This window comes from Ambystoma mexicanum, chromosome 7p (assembly GCF_040938575.1).
Source record: "Ambystoma mexicanum isolate Mex_15411 chromosome 7p, UKY_AmexF1_1, whole genome shotgun sequence".
NCBI classification, from domain to species: domain Eukaryota; kingdom Metazoa; phylum Chordata; class Amphibia; order Caudata; family Ambystomatidae; genus Ambystoma; species Ambystoma mexicanum.
The window spans coordinates 749,901,971-749,920,979 of record NC_090939.1 but is presented as its reverse complement, the minus strand read 5'-3'; the positions used below and the strand labels follow the sequence as shown (position 1 = coordinate 749,920,979).

Here is a 19,009-nt window from a genome sequence, read left to right as displayed (position 1 = left end):
GTCCTCACACAAAAGACTGTTTACATCTGAAAATACACGTGACGTTTATTGAACGTTCCTGTGTTGGAAAATAAGGTCTTTAAAAAAGTGCTTTTTGTACTGGATTCTCCATAGACCAAACAAACCCACATTGCCTGCACAAACATATGGATAGTTTTTGTGATGTATGGCATAAGCCTCGGCCTTAGGTGGACTGGTGAATGCCATGAAGATTCAAAAATCGAAATATGGACTGCGCTTTCCATCGATACCCAAAAACCCCATGCTTTCAGAATGTGTATTTCAAAATTGTCTGCTTTGATGCTTTAGCTCTTTTGTCGAAATTTCAAGAAGCAGCCCAGCAAAACCCAAGATGTTTTACTTGCTTAGTAGGCCCGAATAAAATAACGGTGCACGTTTGCGGATTATGCATGTGAAGTCAATGTATAAAGGTCTTTTTTACACTGGCTTTTGCATTAACACAAAAACTCCATGCTTTCGGATGTGTATTTCAAAATTGTCTGGTTCGATTTTCAAAATCGGGCTTTCAAATGATGTAATACAGGTTAAAGAAAGGTTGACCTTGGACGAAAAATAGGCCCAGAGTAAAACATAAAAAAAGTGGTCAATAAAACTGAGAAGTACCAGTAGCCACCTTTTTGGTAAAACATGTGCCAAATAGGGCATTTGAATGTCCTAGGTTTGAATAAAATGGACTAAAACTCGTAAGTACTCATCAATCTGACCCCATCTGTAGTCCAGCCCTTTGGGCATTGCCCAATTGCCCTAAAGGCCAGCCAGGGATTTCTAGACAGTAGTGCTGGGATACATGCTTACAAGCCAGGCCCGCCTCGGCAGCAGAGCAATTTCTATGGCCAACAAGAGGCTGCTGGCCAGGAATGGGCCGCGCAAAGCTGCTGAGGATATTTGATCTTGTCAAGAAAAACAGTTTAGCATTGTTGGAAATCTAAGCGGAGCATGCACGAGCAGTTTTAATCAGCTGCTACATCTCCCAACAATAAGCCTCGCGGAAACTCTAATGGACTGGGGGCGAAGAAAGCAGGGGTGGGGGGGGGGGATAACACGTGTAAACTCTATGTTGTAAACGCGGATCTAGGGCCTGGGCAATGTGACCTGACACAGAGAAGGAATAAAAAGCTTACTTCAAAGCAATTCTTAGGGGTTTCAAAAAAGACTCTGAGTTAAATAAAACAGTTGTCAAGTTCGAACTTGAGTGATATGGCTTGCACACAGAGGAGTTAACTTGCGACATCTGGTTTGACGAAGACGGGTTTCATCCGGGAAACAGAGCAGTGTTGAGAAACTGTTTTGGGCAAGGTTCATTTTTATAGACTTACTCGTGGGTGATTTGTGCAGCTTGTCACTTTGCTGTAGTCGCTTCAGAGAAATTCTACATATAATGGATCAGCGTCGTCTTACAGCAAGTGATCACTTTAGGGTCTCTCGCTGGTTGAGGCGGCCTTTCTCCTTTTCTGCATCAGTTCCGCACCATGGAACTTGACTTTGGACAAAGTCAAAGGTTTTGGGGTGTCCACCGGCATTACGGAGGCATTTGCCAGGTACTGCTATTGTATTGCCATGTAATCACACCATTTTCCAACTTTTGCCATCTTATGTCCAGGTAGCACCATTAAGGCAGGGGCTGGCAATTGCTGCACCTACAGAAAAAGCCAAAACTGTTGTCTTTGCCAATGCATGCTTTAAGGAGTGTGGCTAATACCCCCTTTGTTATGTACGTAGGGGACACCACCATAACCTCCGTTGTTTTCTTATTATTTTCCACCAACTTTTTGTTTTTTTGAGCAACCTTTCTCTCTTCCATTCTACCTCAATTCCTCCCCCCGTGGCCACCTGTCAGTTCCTGTTACCATGGTAACCACAGCGGCAAATTGAATTCCAATTGTACCTTTCTTAATGTAAGATGATTGGACCCTGACATATCTCGTTCAAAAGAATTACGAGTAGGGAATTGAGATGTACAAGAGATGAGCATATCTATATCTAATGACAGAGCTGGGCAGCGAAGATTAATGTGCTGAAAAATAATGGAGTGTCGAGCGACATATTTATGACATTAGGGTTTTGAAATTAGCCTCTTGGGTTCCTCTGATGATGATGAAAATGAACTTAGACATTAAGAAAATCATTGCACATTATTTAGACCTGCTATTGACCAGAGGAGAATGATTCATGTGTGCTCTTGATCAATTTTAACCTGAGGTTTGGAGTCATCCTATGCTTGCCATCAGAAGGCGGACCTCACTGTTACACAGGGGGTCTTGACATCAGTTATCTAGGGTCGAAACCTCCCTATGACTCAGTGACGGCACCCTGATTGCGGCACTGTTTATGGAGCTAACACTGATCAATGCTTTGAGCAGTAAATGGGAGGCCAGGTTTGAAATAACCCTCAGAATCAGTGTGATTTCCTCAATGGTGCAGCTTTGTCTTTTGGAGAGCATGGTGATACAAAAGAAGGCATACAAGGTACAAGAAAGACGAAGAAGAATGGCAAAGTTTGGGGGCAACCGCCTTTTAGAAAGTGGGAGTGAATGTTCTAGTGGATACCAGACTAAACGGCTTAACCAAAACAATACAGCCGCCAGATAGAGGGTATTGATGATGCAGCCTCAAAGCGCTGGCAATATGGATAGCTCAAAGTGGAAATTGCACCAGGCTCAAAGGTGAAATCTTTGTAGATACAGGTGGGAGCATGCATTTCAACGTCAGCGTTCGAGCCCCGTCAGTAATGTTGGCGACTGGTGTATAAGAAGAAGCAAAAGTGCACAATCAGAACATTTTTGCTTCTGTTTTTTGGGGCCTTCTTTAGCTCATGAAGTTTTGCTCTGTGGCTTGTGGAATGGAGAAACACAAAATTAAAGCACATGCTAAAAGGAGGAGACTTAAGGACAGCAGAGAGTTCTATGTGTTTGTTTCCTGGCACGGATTCATCAGCGGTGTTGGATGTATTGGAATATGTGCATGTTATTGATAAGTGGCCCAACCGGGGGCCCCTGAACTGTGAAACTGTTTTTTAAATTGATATGGTAAGTGCACTTCTGTGCTAAAATAGTTTTTGTAGTTTAAACATTTTGTCTCGATTCTGTTATACTGGCAAAACTGATTATTCCCAGTGTGACAACGTGTCTGCTGTTCTGCAGGAGTACAGGGATGACTAGTGGTTAAGGTTCCCACTCGGCTTCACACTACTGCTAAACCAGCAGTAATTCCAATCATGAAACTGAAACAAGCACAGATTTACATGTATACTTACTGCACCATTTGGGGTACCGCGGGCCGAGGGCAGTATATACTCTTCAGGAGGGGTGTGATCGTGAACAGAAGTTATCCAAATAACAATAATACTGTGGTACCAAAATTGAAAGATGTTAACCAAGCTTCTATGAAAATAGGATCTTTAATTAAACTAACAAAAATGCACACAACTAATAAAAAACACTACTGGCCCACCCCATAAGAGAAACACAGAGATAGAACACTTTAAATTAAAAGGCACTCTGGGTTTGTAGACAGGGGTGCTCATGCAAAGATCTCAGCAGCAAAATGTCAAAGTTAATGAATATGGCTTTCTTCAAAAGGTACAGAAAGGGGAGCTACAAGACCCTGAGGCCCTTTGAGGTGAGCCAGGGGGACAGGACCACTTCACATATCTTTAGTGCTTAGCCTTGGGTCTCAATAGCATCAAGCCAGGCATCTTGATGTTGGACCAGGAGTCTGGGTCTTTTCAGTTTTAAGCCGTGGTTGACTTTGGGAGTAGCTGTGACAAGGTCTTACAATTAGGTGCTGTTCATCATCGGTGACAGCTTGCGTGTTGGAGACACTAGGAACAACAGGGGATATCGGATTGGAGCTGCTGGAGGTCTCGGCGGCCTCAGGTGCAGAGTATTGGAGACTTTCCTTCAGCTGTGAGTGGGCTAGACTGGCTCAACACAGTGTTATGGTACTGTAGCGGGCAATGGCTTGAAGCTCGAAGAAGCTTGTAAACAGGCAGGCAGTATCGAGTTGGGCATGCTAGAAGAATCAGTGTGTCTCTTTGCTGTCTGCTTCGAGTGAAATTCAGAGGTGCAGTGATGGTCGAGCATCAAGGTCAAAGAGGGCCCTGGTGGTTCCCTTGCAGTAACATAGAGGGCATCGAAGTAGCCAAGCTGGTCTCAAGGTGATTAGGAAATGCACAGGGAGCCAGGGTTAACTTCCTAAGATTGACCTAAACTACAGCCGGAAGAATTGCCGTTCTAATCGTTTATAAGGAACCGAAATAGGTATGTTTCCTTATACACACTTGGATTAAATAAGCAGTGCCTGCTGTAAATATGATTAAATAGATCGGCTCTAATGATGATTGGAGAGATAGTTATCCATCTCTGTTGTATGAACTGTGGAGCATAACTGGATTGACTCCATTGTATGATACCCATCCAACTAGAGAAAGAGGCTTAACATAGGTTCTCTACCATTTTTGCATGTATTGAAAAAATATTGAAAATAATGAAAGGCTCGTTTATTTGTCCTATATTTAACACACATTGATATAGATATCTCTTTTTTATAGATACCTTGAGACACTACATTATTGACCTTGTAACATTCTGTACCCTCTAATATGAGGCTTTGAACTGTGTCCTGAAGAAAGCCTTTCATATACGACTAACCATTACAAGAACAAGGGGAAGTCGCTGTGGGATTAAAACATTAAGGCTGGAAACAAATGTGTTTACGTCGACACAAGGAAAATGGGATAGCGCAAATATTAATGGGCTAATTAAAAGTCACCCATGTGTTACTAACATCACTTGTTTGCCAGAATATTTTATGTGAATGAACACAAAGATCCAAAGTATAGATCATTTGTCTCTTTTTTATGCTTAATGTTTGATGAGATTTGCAAATGTGACCAAATGGTCGGATTTATTATAGAAAATAATAAATATATGAGATATTTTTGTAAAAATTGAGCCTGCCATCTCTTTATATTTGCTAAAAGATTGATGGTGTGTGAATACATGGACAGGGTTTGAGACCCAATTGTGTAACCTCTGGTGAGGATACCGAAAGGTAGCTTGTTGTTTCTCTTTTTGTTTTTCTCTTCTGAGCTATTCTAACTCACTTTCTTCCTCTGCCTCACTACATCAAAAGAACTCCAGTAATCGTCATCCCCCATGAGAGGGGGCCATTGTAATGACAGGACTATCTTTAAAGCGCCAGTTCCCAGTAGACCTTCCAGCAAGTGTTCCTGTTCCCGGGATGACAGCGTCAACCCCTCTTGGGGAATCAAGGCGAGGGCTTCCTGCGTTGGACTCAACATGGTTGTTGTGCGCACCCCCAGATGTGAGCAAGTAGGAACCCTGTAGTTTGAAGCCTCAAAAACAATTGGAAACCAGACAAGCACCATAAAATGCACTAATAAATGAAGACGTACTATGGACTCTGCATCAGCACCTTAAGGTACACAACGACTTGCACCACACTAGAGGTTCTTTGCCGATTGTGTGCTGAAAGCAGCATGAAGTCACCAGTGCTTCATATCGTTCTGCCAACAGAATGAGCAACAAGGAGGTTCGGAAGTGTCACAGAACTGTCCATCCTAATGAAGGTGATAAAAGCATACATTTTGCACTGACACCAGTTGACTAGTGTGGATGGGCCAAATAGAACCACACAGCCCCAAGTAGAATGAATAGACACATTCATTGGAAGTGAAAATCCCTATTTCAGTTACTCTTTTTTGCCAGATTGTGGAATTAATCAATATTAAACGTGCAATACTAGGACTCAGTTACAATAGATGTTTTCTTAGGGAAAAAATAGAAAGCAGCCTGTCCTATACTCTAGCAAGCTATATAATCTTACAACCCGACTAGAGTTTTTTACTAAGGTGGGTGGACAGTAAATAATAAATATGGTTCTATATACCAGTCCTGACACAATTTTATTACAATCGATTTTTTATCTAAAAAGAAAAACAGGTTTAGTAGTTTAGAGAGGGCAAGGTTTCTCTTTCTATCTTTCACCTAGATAGGCAACCCACCACCGCTCACTAGGGTTCAGGCACCTACCCCAAGGGACAGTTAGAGTCTTTGTAGGAACATGTACTTAGGTTTCCCAGGTTGCAAATAATTGTTTTTTTTTCTTCCTCTCTTTTCTGTGTTTGCATATTACGTATTGGGCGTTAGAGAGGAAGTGTGTTTGCCCAATAGGCTTTTAGTGTTTAAGTAGAACCACCCAGACAGACAGCTGAATACACACCTGGCACTGTCCACCAAGCTAAGACTACAATGACATCAAATGTGTGTGGCTGTATAACTGTGCAAAATCAGTAGCCAGCATGTCAAAACCAGACATGGCTTACCTTTCGTTTTTAACAAATAACCCAAACCTCTGAGGTACACAATTGTAATGTTTTGAATTAGAGGTGAATACAGTTAAAAAGTCACCTCTGTCTGTTAGAGCTTTAGGATTCCAGCAACTGTGTTCAGGAATGCACATGTGGCCTTTGAACTTGACCTGCTGGCACTGCAGTTTTGTTGCTGGGGCTGCCAGGAGACACACAGCAAGGTACATGTGTGCATTACACTTTTATCCTGGAGCATTGTGAATTTGGGGTCTGATTAGCAGATTTCAGAAACAGAATTACCTGCATCATTTTATTATTAAATATCAAAAAAGCTCAGACTTCCAACCCTCATAGATGACATTCTGAATTGTGCAATGCTTGGCTGGTTGCATCAAACCGAATTGGAGCAGTTGATTTAGAAATATTTTATGTCTTTCTGGAGTATACAGATGCAAAAAGATCTGAACACTTCTCCCTTGAAATTAAAACAAAGAACCAAATTACCTGTTTTGGGTACCAGCTACCTTTGAGGGTAGTATCTGGCAATTGTTACACCCCCTATTGCCAGCTTGCTTCAGCATGAATGGGACTCTGGGTGACTTTTTGATGCATGTCCTGGTGTGGAATGTTTGTGAGTTTCTTTACTCCAGTATTCCTGTTGGTGAATTGGTCTATGGAAGCTGCCTTTCCCTGGTGTTGCATTCATACTGTCTCTGTCCCACATTCTCACCAACATCTGCATCTCCTACCAGCTACCCTGTAAACATCCATATGTAAACTTTCCTAATGTAATCATGTCTTTGTGCCATCTAAAAAAAATGTTTCTGCAACCAAAACAATTCCTGGATAAACTTAGAAACGTAATAAATGATTTTTAATGTCAATTTTGGCAAACACAGTAACATTAAAATCTGTGAACAGTAAGGGCCCGATTCATGGAAAGATGTGCCAAAATCCTGCAAGGGCTGCACACTGAGAAGGACACTGTGCGAGCCTGCACGCAGAATAAAAAATGCATGCCCCACATATTCATGGAATTTACTGCGCAAAGTAACTGTATTCGTAAGTTGCGGCCGGAACACCCCCGGCATTCCCACACGCAAAGAATAAACAGCTAAAACAGCTACATATGGGCGCTCCCTGAGCGCGAATACACGCACCCTTCAAACAGTGCCTGGGTCCCCCGCAAGCAGGCCTGCATCTCGGGGACCCTGTGCATGGTCCCCCATAACTGTTGCTGGCACCCAGATAACATGCACACGAAAAATCGTAACTCGGTCTGAACTCGGAAAATCTGCGTGCAAACTCCCGTAAACCGTTCCTGCACCCCGCTGCACTGCTTAAGCGCACCCCTAAGTTAGATTGAAACCCTGGTTGTGTACACTCAGCCCTAAAACCGACACGCAAACCCACCTCCGGGCTGCAAATCCTATGTGCAAGTGTACTTATGCCTGCATTCAGGTGGCATAGTGATCGAGGGATTTACATGGCCATTTCTCTGCGGAGAGGCTGTTCGGCTGGTTTCGTGAATACGTGTTGTTTGCCAAAAATGAGGGTGTGCGAAGGACTGCCTGCGGGCAGACCCTCGTAACTTCCACTTTTTCACATGTTCTTCCCCATTTTCTGTCTTCGGCTCTTTTCCCAACCCTCTGCGCAAGCCACACCCACACTCTGGGTGGTCTCTCGCGCAAGGTCGCTCAACGGTTTATACAGACGTTCCAGGCCTGCGCGAACTCCACTCAAGTCCAAAGAAAGTCCCTCACAGTTGGTTCCATGAATCGACATACGCAGATTTACTCGCTGTTTGGCACGCAGTCCCCTATTTCCCACGCAAATAATTCCATGAATTGGGCCCTAAGTGTTAAAGCTCCTCGCAATCGGAGATAGCACAACTTTACAAACCTATACAACACCATTGTCTAAGTACAATAACAATGAGTGAATTTTGTATTTTGTGTAGATCTATATCCTACCCTAGGAGGTCACAATACAAGAATTCTCAGAGAAGCCTAAGGCGCTCTGATATGGAATGCTCGACCATGCAGACTGTTCAAAGCAAAATATGACATCGATCACATATGTCTGGATATCCTTGTGCCTTGGTCCCTATTTGCATACAACTCTGTCTTGGGCCACTCCTACATAGATTCAAATGTTGCCAGTACTGGAGGGTCTCATCTGCCATGCTTACGTCAGGGGCCCGAAGTGACATCTAGGCTGGGGGCACCCAGCACCAGACTGGGGTCACCCAGTCAGCCCGTGAGCACACAGGCTCTTCCATGGCCTGGGGGCACCCAGGTCGACAACAGCAATCAATGCCGGTGTTGCCCAGCAGGGGCACCAGCTTCATGGTGTAGAGTTGCCCAGCAGGGGCTCTACTGTCGTGGTAGGGACATAACAATGCTAACAGTGTATTTTTCTTTTGAAACTTCAGACCGTGTCATGGTGCGTATAGCAGGAAAGTGGTGCATAGAAATTAAGACATACTCTATACAGAGCCCGTCTTTGATTTCCATGATGCAGGAGGTGGGGCCATTGTGAAACCTGGAGTGAGATGGACGAGTAATAGACGTGCGTGGACGATCGGCAGGGGGGGGATTGAGGGATCAGGACAGACAGGAGGAGGTTGTACAGAAGCGTGCCGGCAGTAGGAGGTTGTACAGAAGCGCGCCGGGGCACAGGGACATGGTGCCCTTGGGGAAGTTGTCAGCCGCAAGTTGGAATGTGGGATTGTACGCAAGATTCAGCCCACGCTCTGGCTATCCTGATTGACCGGCACCTTCTACCACGTGCTGTCGTACTTTTCAGGGCCCATCAGCTTGTCTTAGAGTGGAATAGTTGGACCAAAGCAGCATACAAACATGTGGTCCACAGGCAGATCCTCGATGCAGCACTGCCAGCCTCAGTGAAGTGGTAGCGCAAACAGAGCAAAACATACAGGGACTCTTTCAATGCTGCCCATCTGGGAGCAATAGCTTTTTGCCTGGCGGTTGGGACAGTACATTATCTGCAAGGTGTTGGAAGGTCAAAGACAAGTAAAAGAAATAGGACGTAAAAGCGAGGAAACGAGGAGCTGAGTGGGAAAAAAATAAGTCGTTACTTGTGCCACCTAGGCATGCTCAAAGAGACGAAATATTGACAAGAGAAATGAAAAAAATATAGTTTTACAAAGGTAGCGGGCGCCCCTCTCTCGCAAGAACAGACATGATAACCTGTTCAGTGGTTAATATATGAAAAAAATATAGGAATTATCATTTACCTCAGAATCAGATTGAATAGCAATGATATGATTATTCTAGGTTGAGATGTGCATGTTAGAGTCACACTTAGCCAGATCAGAACTTGATATGCTATGTTCTGCAAATCAGAACATTCTTGTAATTAACTATTTAGATTGTGTATCCAACGATTTTATGGTACCTAGCACAATATACTTTTTTTCAATGACTATTAACAAACAGCAGCTTCCAGGAGGAAGATGTCAGCAAACACATTTTGGTATAAATGTTTGTTAAAAACATCGATTTGTAGGTATTTTCCTTTGCAACCGCAGCTACCAACACAGAGGTCAAGTGGGAGTATGAGGGTATGTCACACTTCCTTGTGGAACATCCTGTGCGATGCTGTGTTTCCAAAAACACTCCAGTGAAGTAGGTGGTCTGCTATAAGAGCCAAAGCAGGCTCAGGGATTTGACCAAGTGATCAGAATTAGAAATGGACCATTTCAAGTCTAAAACGTAGCAGCTTCTCTGGCTACCCCAAACCCCCCTCCCTCCCCCCCCACCAGCACATAGATCCTGGGTAATAGCCAGGGCTGGAAAGCTTAATTTCACTACAAATTGTCTCAAATCATACAACTGAAAAAGAGTTCTAGCTGCATAGATACTGAGTTGCTAAACCATAAATGGTGGTAAATAAAATCCAATGAACACTCACATTCCTTGATGTTTGGAGGTCCAAGTGAACACAAGTAGCAAACCATTCCATAGATATTTCTCGGCCGGTTCTCTAGCATATAGTACCTAGAACAAGAGGCAAGACAAGGCAGATCAGAATGCGACGTTTCTTTCACACAGTCACATCAGGTAATCTTGATAAAATAGATAGGGGAAACTGTGTTTTTTAGAACTGCCATTTAATCATCAGCCGCAAGTTTCCAATGGCCATGGTGTGCAATAGTGGGCCCAACAATGTATATCTCCATGCTAAGTTACTCAGCTGTAAATTGGGAGTGCTTTTCAGCATATTCACCCGATCGTGCTTTTGTACTTCATGTAAATGGGACGAAAATAAACGTACAACCCATACACATTGGATGTGTTAGTAGAAGAATTGGCTTGGAGAACCTTATTCCATGGAACAGTCTTGTCAAACATATTCATTATGTTGGCATCCTAGCAAACTCACTAAGAGTTATCTTGTACTATCTCCCAACCTAACATGGAAGGAGCTTTGGTATACCGCAGTTTAGTGTTTCACTAGTACACATAGGGCCTCATTACGACTCAGGCGGTAGGGGGTTAACAGCGCCGGTAGAGCTGCCGACGCCGTTAACCCCCTACCGCCTCATTACGAGGTCTGCTTGCGGGACCCGCTAAGGACGCCTGGTTTATGAGACGTCCTTAGCGGGACCCGTGAGCAGACCAGGATGCTAACAACGGGCCCATCATTAACGGGCCCGTTGTTAGCATCCTCCCCATTCCCATTGAGCCATATGGGGGCTCAAATGGGAATGGGGATGTACCGGGTCTGGGTCCCTGGAATGGGGAAATACCGGGCCCTCCAAGGTGGGAATGACCCAGTATTTCCACATTCCAGGAACCTGGACCTGGTACCCGGTATGGGGGTAGCGATGCCGCTAAAAGGGATGCTGCAAGTAGAGAGTGAGGTGGAGGAGAGAAAAGGGTCCAGTTGTACTTCGGAGGGTCGATTCGAAAGGAAGGAGGTCAGCCAGTCCAGTGCCAGGTCTGTAAGGCCTAGGGTATCACTGAGCCGATTTATGAGAGTGGAATCATTTACTGTGTCAAAAGCAGAAGACAGACTGAGGAGGATGAGAACGGAAGGAGTTAGAGTCAAGATGTTAGAGCAAGTCATCACAGGTGTTCAGGAGAGCAGTTTCCATGCATCTGGCTTCTCTGACCCATGGTGATCATGGAGACATCCAAAAGATTCAGTGTAAAGGATCAGTCGGGAGATGACCAACTTCTCCAAGAGTTTACCCAAGAAGAGGGTAGTGGAGATAGGGTGGTAGTTAGCAGGGCAGGAATGATCCGCAGATGGCTTTTCTAGGAGTGGGTGCACAAGGTCTGGAAGGAGCCAGTGGCAAAATAGTGGTTGTAGAACTCAGCCAAGGAAGGAGCAAGAGAGGCAATGTTGTCCTTGATAGTTCTAGAGGAGCAGGGAAGCACCTGTTTGGAGCAGACCTTCATGGAGTAAACTGTTTTGGTGACCTCTTCTGGTGCTATGGATGAGAAAGAGGAGAGTAGTAGGGGGGAAGGAGAGAGAGGGGCCAAGGGAGACCTGTGTGCGAGCGCGGGAGGGAGGGGAGTAGAGAAAAAAGAATACAGGATGTCCTGGTTTTTAGTTGCGGAATAGGAGGCTAGAGCAGTGCAGAGGGCCTGTGAAGGAAGAGGGGAAGTGAAGACTGCAGTAGGAGTGGCAAGTTCCTTACAGAATTTGAAAAGTGCAGTCCTGTTGTTTGTGGCCCCAGAAATGTGGGCTTGAATATGGGCCCCATTTCCTGGAGCACATAGAGTCTGTATTGCCTCTGGAGAAGGCGACAGGCCAGTTTGTCAGAGGATGTGCTAGAAGCCAACCACTTCCGTTCCACGACTCTGCACTTGCGCTTGAGTGAATCTGGTCGGAATCGTACCAGTTGTTGCACTTGGAAGTAGGCTTCATGCGGATCCTCATGGCCAGGGCAAGGATGTCAAGGGTGTTGGAGATGGCGAGGTGAAGGTTAGCAAGGGCTGAGTCAGTGTTAGAATCAGCAGCAGGCGTGGGTGTGGAATGAAAGAGGCGGCAAAAGCAGCTACTGACACTCGCTTCATCGGTCGAATGATGAAGAAGGAGACTGGCACTGCAGGCAGAGGCTTAGCCAAGGAGCCCATGAGCTCCAGATGGGAGGAGAGGAAAGCATGGTCGGACCAGGAGAGAGGATTAGTGAGAGGGTTACAAAGTGAGATGTCCGCAGAGATGAATGCATTCAAGGTGTGTCTGGCTTTGTGAGTTGGACCAGAGGGAGGAATGGTGTGGCAAAAAGAGTCACAGTGGTTGCAGGTCACCATTTGTATCATTAATATGAGTGTGTATAGGCCCATATTACCAAATTACTGTGACTGTAAGCAGACGTCCAAAGCCAAATGATAATGATGTGTTATTATATAGCACTTACGCCTAAGCGCTTTTTATAGAACAAATATACATACATTCTCCAGCATGGGGTCTGTCATGGATTCTCATGCTCATGAATATTCAGGCTGGGAATCCTTGGTAAGAGAAAAAACTGTTTCACTTTCGCTTTAAAACTGTATTTCTCCTCTAAACCAATCACTGTCCTCTGGGTCATACTGCCCCATCTAATAACAGTCCTCTCCCTAAGCACCAGCACTGCTAGCCATCTTCAGAGTTTTACTGCACACTACAGTGTTGGGAGACCTCTTAGTGCTCTCCAAGCTTTTTTTCCTAATATTTGTTTTTTTTGGTAGAATCAGAATGTTTTGACTGATTTTTGGCTTTATCGTTCGACTGGAGGTCGAATACCGGCAACAGCGATCTAATGTCAGTGAAGATCAAACTACATTGAGGATATTTCATCAGAAGGCCCAGGTTTGGGCCTACTTTGCGCCTGTTCACCATGACTGAGGAGAAGAGATGCCTCTTCACACTCTGCTCGAAATGTGGACGAAGGAACGTTCTCATGGAGGATCGACATGACAAATGTCTTAACTGCCTATATCCGATCATGATGAGGAGAGATGCAAGGTCTGCCGTGGGTTTTTAAAAAGGACCAAGAAGGACCAATACAGCAGGCTGGCGGCATGGTTAAAATTGGATAAGGCCTTTGACTCAGCCTCTGGGTATGATCATGCTTCCCCCAGGGCCGGCCGGTCCCATGATCAAACTCCCTCAGTTAAGAGGTTGAGGTCCTTTGAGGTCGCCCCACCTTGGGGGTCCAAAAGAATGCAAGGCTGCATGCCATGGGTCCCGCTGGGTTTGTCGCTGTTGCATAGCTCTCAACCATTTGTGTTAAAAAGTGGGTGAAATCACCAAATTTTGTTTTTGGTGGGTGAGACACCCATTGGAATGAATTGCATGCAGGAGGCTCGGCGGGTGACTCAGCCCTTTGCAAGGTGGGTGACACCCCGCCAAAAGCGTGTGAGTTGAGAGCTATGCTGTTGCAGGTCCCGGCTCAGGAAGGACAAGGTCGCCATCACTGACCACATCCACGGTGAGCCTGCAGCCGAGGGTCGCACAGTCAAAGAGAAAGTCCTTGAACCCTTCGGAACTCTGCTTGCCATCGGCGGACAAGCGACAAAGGAGAAATCCAAGGTGGGCCCTTCTCTGCCTCCATCGATGTCTCAACCAGCCAAGACAACACCATCATCAACTGCATCATCAACAGCCACATCAACAATGCCTGACGTTGCCACCTCGTCAACGACCCCATTGACGACCTTGTTGATGACCACTACTTCTTCAAGCCACGAAGGTGGTGCCCAAAGTCATAGCAATGGCTAATCCACGGTTGTCCTTATCAGCACGGTGTGAAGTAACTGCCAGGGCTTCAGTGAAGACCCCCAGAAAGGGTACAGAAGCCTCTTCCCCTCAGAAGTCTCAGCAGAAGGGAGGGAGTAGGACTCTGATGACCCATAGGAAGGGTACAGAACAAGAATACGAGCACCGCCCAGCTCAAGCGGGAAGGCTTGAAAATAAATACAGAGTCCTCTACTCAGCCCCCAAGTACCTGATGTCCCAGCCTTTACCTGACTCTGTGGTCTCATCCACAGCCAGGAAACACTCTGCAAATCAGTCTTCTTCATCCATGGTACCCCTGGACCAGGAGAGGAAGAAGCCGGACGCCATGGGGAAGAGGATTATCTATACGGCTGCCAGCAACGTTAATGCCGCTAATGCAATGCCCATTTTCTCACGGTACGACCAGGAGCTCTGGTATAAACTGGACCCTATTCTTGACGTCCTACCTGATGACAAGAAAACAAAAACTCTTCAACTGTTCCAGGAGGTGGGGGTGGCTTCGGACCACACCATCACAGTGGGCCTCATTACGACCCAGGCGGTAAGTTACCGCCTGGGTCGTACCTTTACCACCATGGCGTAAACTACGTTTATGCCATGGTGGTTGGCGGACTTACCGCCCCATTCCGAGGTTGGCGGGGCGGTAAGTCCCCAATCCCCATTTACCCTTCCCCATTCCCATTTTTGCCCCATAGGGCATAATGGGAGTGGGGAAGGCGTTAATTACGCCACCGTAAATTACGGTGGCGTAATTAACATCAAGGTCCCTTAGCGCCATGGATTTTAACACCTGCTAAAAGCAGGTGTTAAAACCTCCATGGCGCTAAGGGACCTCGGAATCAGGCGGTAAGGGTCGGCGCTGTTTACGCCGCCGTAAACCCCTTACCGCCTGAGTCGTAATGAGGCCCAGTGGCTATGGACATTGCGGACACCGGATTCTGTCAGATGGAAAACGGACTGTCTCTTTGTCGGCAGGGATGGCTGAGAGCCACCAACCTCAGGCTGGACATTCAGTCTAAGGTGCTGGACATGTCATTCGAAAGAGAAAACTTGTTTGGCATGGCAGTCGACGAGTCTCTTCAAATCATCAAGAATGACACAGAAATGGCACGTTCGCTGGGCACCCTGCCGCAATGTCGGTCGCCGTCCTTTCGTTCCTCAAGAGGAAAACCTGCCATGTCCTCCAAGGGCTACACCAGCCCTTATCAGCAGCCTTGCTGCTCCACGACGCAGGAGGCATACAGAGGCTGCTTGCAGGCATACGGAAACGGAGGACAACGCCGCCCACAGGGCAGGGCTCCGGCACCTAAAAAGGCCTGAACCGGCCATGGACTCAGGCTCCCACTCATGTCCCCCGGTGGGAGGCTGGCTGGTGAGGTACGTCAGCGCATGGAAGACAATCACCACCGACGGATGGGTGCTGGACGGTCTCGGAGAGGGGCACACCTTGGAGTTCCAATTCAGGTGTCCTCGTATTCCCCCTGTAGCTCAACAAGTACAGCACATGGCGCAGCTGCTCCAGGAGGTTCAAGCCATGTTAAAAAAGGGGGCACTAGAACCCGTTCCTAAGCACCTCCGGAGCTCCGGGGTATACACCAGATTCTTTCTGGTTCGAAAGAAGACAGGAGGATGGAGGCCGTTGCTGGACCTGCGATGCCTCAACAAGTACCTGAAGTCCCAGAAGTTCAGGATGGTCCCGTTGCAGCACGTACTCAGCCAACTGGCGGATGGCGACTTCCTGGTGTCTCTGGACCTGGAGGATGCCTACTTCCAACTCCCCATCCATCAGAAGTACCACAAGTTTATGCTGTTTGTGGTCCAGGGGCGGCACTATCAGTTCAAGGCACTTCCCTACGGCCTGAAATCGGCCCCAAGGGTCTTCACGAAGTGCTTGGCTCCAGTGGCGGTGCATCTTCATCTCGAGGGCATCCACGTCTACCCTTACTTGGACAATTGGCTGGTTTGTTCCCGCTCCCATGCTCTGGCGTGCCAGCACATGGCAAGGACTGTGCTTCTGCTGACGGATCTGGGATTCTCTGTCAATTATCCAAATTCCTGCTTGGTGCCATCGCAGAATGCTCTGTTTCTGGGGGCACGGCTCAACAACGTGGCTTGCCTGGTAGCTCCCTCAGAAGAGAGGCTGGTAGCCATCCTAGGGAAGGTGCGTCGGCTGTCGTCGGGCGGGCAGCTTCTGTGCAGGTTGTCAAGTTGCTGTTGGGCATTTTGTCCTCCTGCATCAACCTTGTCCTCCTTTGCAGACAAAAGATGAGGCCTCTCCATGAGTTTCTGGAGGCGAGATGGCTGCAAGTCTCGGGATCCTGGACAGACAGAATCCCCCTCGACCAGGAGTTTCGACGAGCAATACAGTTGTCGGGCATGCGCTCTCATCTCACGCAAGGTTCCCCATTCTAAGTCCCTCCTTAGTAGGCGATGGATGCTTCTCTGGAAGGTTGGGGAGCTCATACCGGACAGTTGCAAACCAGAGGCCTCTGGCTGCCAGAGCAAAAGACCCTTCACATCAACGTCCTGGAGCTTTGGGCCATGTTCTGGGCCATAAAGTCTTTCCTGCCGTATATGAGGGGCAAGGTGGTGAGGATCTTCACAGACAACACCACCATCATGTTTTACATCTGGAAGCAGGGCGGCACGCGTTCTCCAGCTTGCTCCATGGAGGCCCAGGATATGTGGCTGTGGGCCATTCATCAGGACATGTTTCTGATCCCCTTTCACCTGACGGGCACCAAGAACTGCATTGCAGACTCGCTTAGCAGGGAGCTACATTCTTGCCATGAGTGGCAGCTTTGCCAAGACCAGATGGATCTTCTATTCCACCAATTGGGTCAACCCAAGATCGACTTTTTCGTGACTGCAACCAATTCCAAGTGTCAGAATCTTGGCAGCAGGTTCGCGCAGCCGACGAGCATGGGGGATGCATTCTCGTTCCCATGGGATGGACTTTTCCTATACGCTTTTCTTCCATTCCCACTCCTGCTACGAGTAATCAACACACTCATACAGTGCCACTGCAGGATGATACTCGTCGCTCCGACGTGGCCGCGCCAAATCTGGTATCCATACCTGCTACTTCTGTCGGCAGTTCCGTCCATCAAGCTGCCACTACTTCCGGACCTTGTGTTCAGATTGGGAGGAGCAATTCTGAACCACGACCGAGCTTCGCTGTACCTCCTGCATCCCTAGAGTTTGGACATTATGCTCTACCTATGGAGTTAGGAACATCCTGGCCAAGGCCAGGGCCTCTTCAACGTTGACGTGCTACAGGCATAAGGGGTAGCGTTTCTCCATGTGGTGTCAGGCTCAGAAGATTACCCCTTTGCATGTCACAGCCCTGCAACTCTTGCCATACCTGCTTTCCTTGGCCAAGGTTGGGCTGGCTCATGCCTCTATCAAGGTGCACCTGGCCGCCATATACCGTTACAGCAGGGAGTTGGGTAGGCCTTCTCTGTGGTCGCACAGACTTTTCAAGGAGTATCTCAAAGGACTCTTCAGGACTCTTTAAGACATTTCTGCCAGTGAAGGCTCCTGCCCTGGCTTGGGAGCTCAATTTGGTTTTTACTAAGCTCATGGGGGCTTCCTTTGATCCGATGCATCTGACCCTGCTCAAGTTTCTATTGTGGAAGATGGCTTTCCTCATGGCGAACACCTCAGCGAGGTGGGTCTGGGTGATTCAGGCCCTGTTATGCAGCCATATTTGTCCTTCCACACTTCGAAAGGTGGTACTGCGTACACACCCCACCTTTATGCCGAAGATGCCATCAGAGTTTGACCTCAACGAGCGTTTGGTGTTGCCCGTCTTCTTCCCGAATCCATCATTGCCAACAGAGAGTGCCTTGCATTCGCTGGATGTTGCTCGTGCCTTGAAGTTTTACGTGGCACACATGAAGAGCTTTTGGAAGACTTCTCAGCTGTTGGTCAATTTTGGACCTGTGAATCATGGAAAGGCCTTGTCGAAGGCTTCCAGCTCCAGGTGGCTCTCCGGCTGCATCGTGCACTGTCATCGACTGGCTTACAGGCCGCAGCTGGGCCGACAGAGAGCCCACTCCACCAGAGCCAGTCCAGCAATGACAGCAGTTCCTTCTGGTGTGCCCCTGCTCGACATCTACAGGGCTCCTATGTGGAGGTCTACACACAGCGTCACAAGGTTTTACTGCATCGACATGAAATCCAGGGAGGAGTCCCGAGTCGGCAAGCGGTGTTACACAACCTGTTCACTTGAGGTGAGTCTTTTCCAGGGGTAACTGATTATTGCTTCTGTTGAGCCTTGCCACCGCCCGTAGTTTTGTATATGTACTGCTGTATAATCGTTATTCAGGAGCATGCCAGAACCATGCTGGAGAACAAAAGTTAGAGGCAAGTAACTTAAACCATATCACCCAACCTCAGTTTGTGCTCATTTATCGACCTCAGAAGGATGAAGGGCTGAGTTGGCCTTGCTGGGATTCAAACTTGCAACCTGCAAATCACACACACATTTTAGCAGCGGGCTCTCAACCCACTGAGCTATCTTACTGGCTATAGCTATCTTACCAGCTATAGTAAAATGAGTAATTACATGTCTGAATGTTCTCCAAGTCAGAAAGCAAATTACACTTTGTAGTGGATAACGTTAAACTGGTAACTGAGATTTAACAGCAGGCCAGTTCATCTGCATGTCTAGTGCAAATTTGGCCACATATCAAGCCTGCATGGATCTACTTTTCAGGCTTCAGCGATTGGCAAAATACATACCACTGGAAGGGTCCATAACTGTGAATTATAGAATTTAGAGTAGCCCAGGGAAAGCAGCAAACTCACATGGCAGGGCACTCATTACCTCATACATGCAAACACCCTGAACAGCATACCAGGGAGATAGGAAAGATAGACACATTGCAACAAAGC

General features: G+C 47.0%; 1 protein-coding gene across 4 annotated transcripts in view; it reads right to left on the bottom strand.

Annotated features, from left to right (window-relative positions):
* The window catches only part of EDAR (ectodysplasin A receptor), a 552,426-nt gene that overhangs the window by 315,766 nt on the left and 217,651 nt on the right, over positions 1 to 19,009 (bottom strand). For all 4 annotated transcript variants that reach the window (XM_069636867.1, XM_069636871.1, XM_069636869.1 and 1 more), the window contains exon 5: positions 10,289 to 10,374. In XM_069636867.1, coding sequence (XP_069492968.1) covers positions 10,289 to 10,374 — 86 coding nt within the window. The remainder of the gene's footprint in view (positions 1 to 10,288; positions 10,375 to 19,009) is intronic.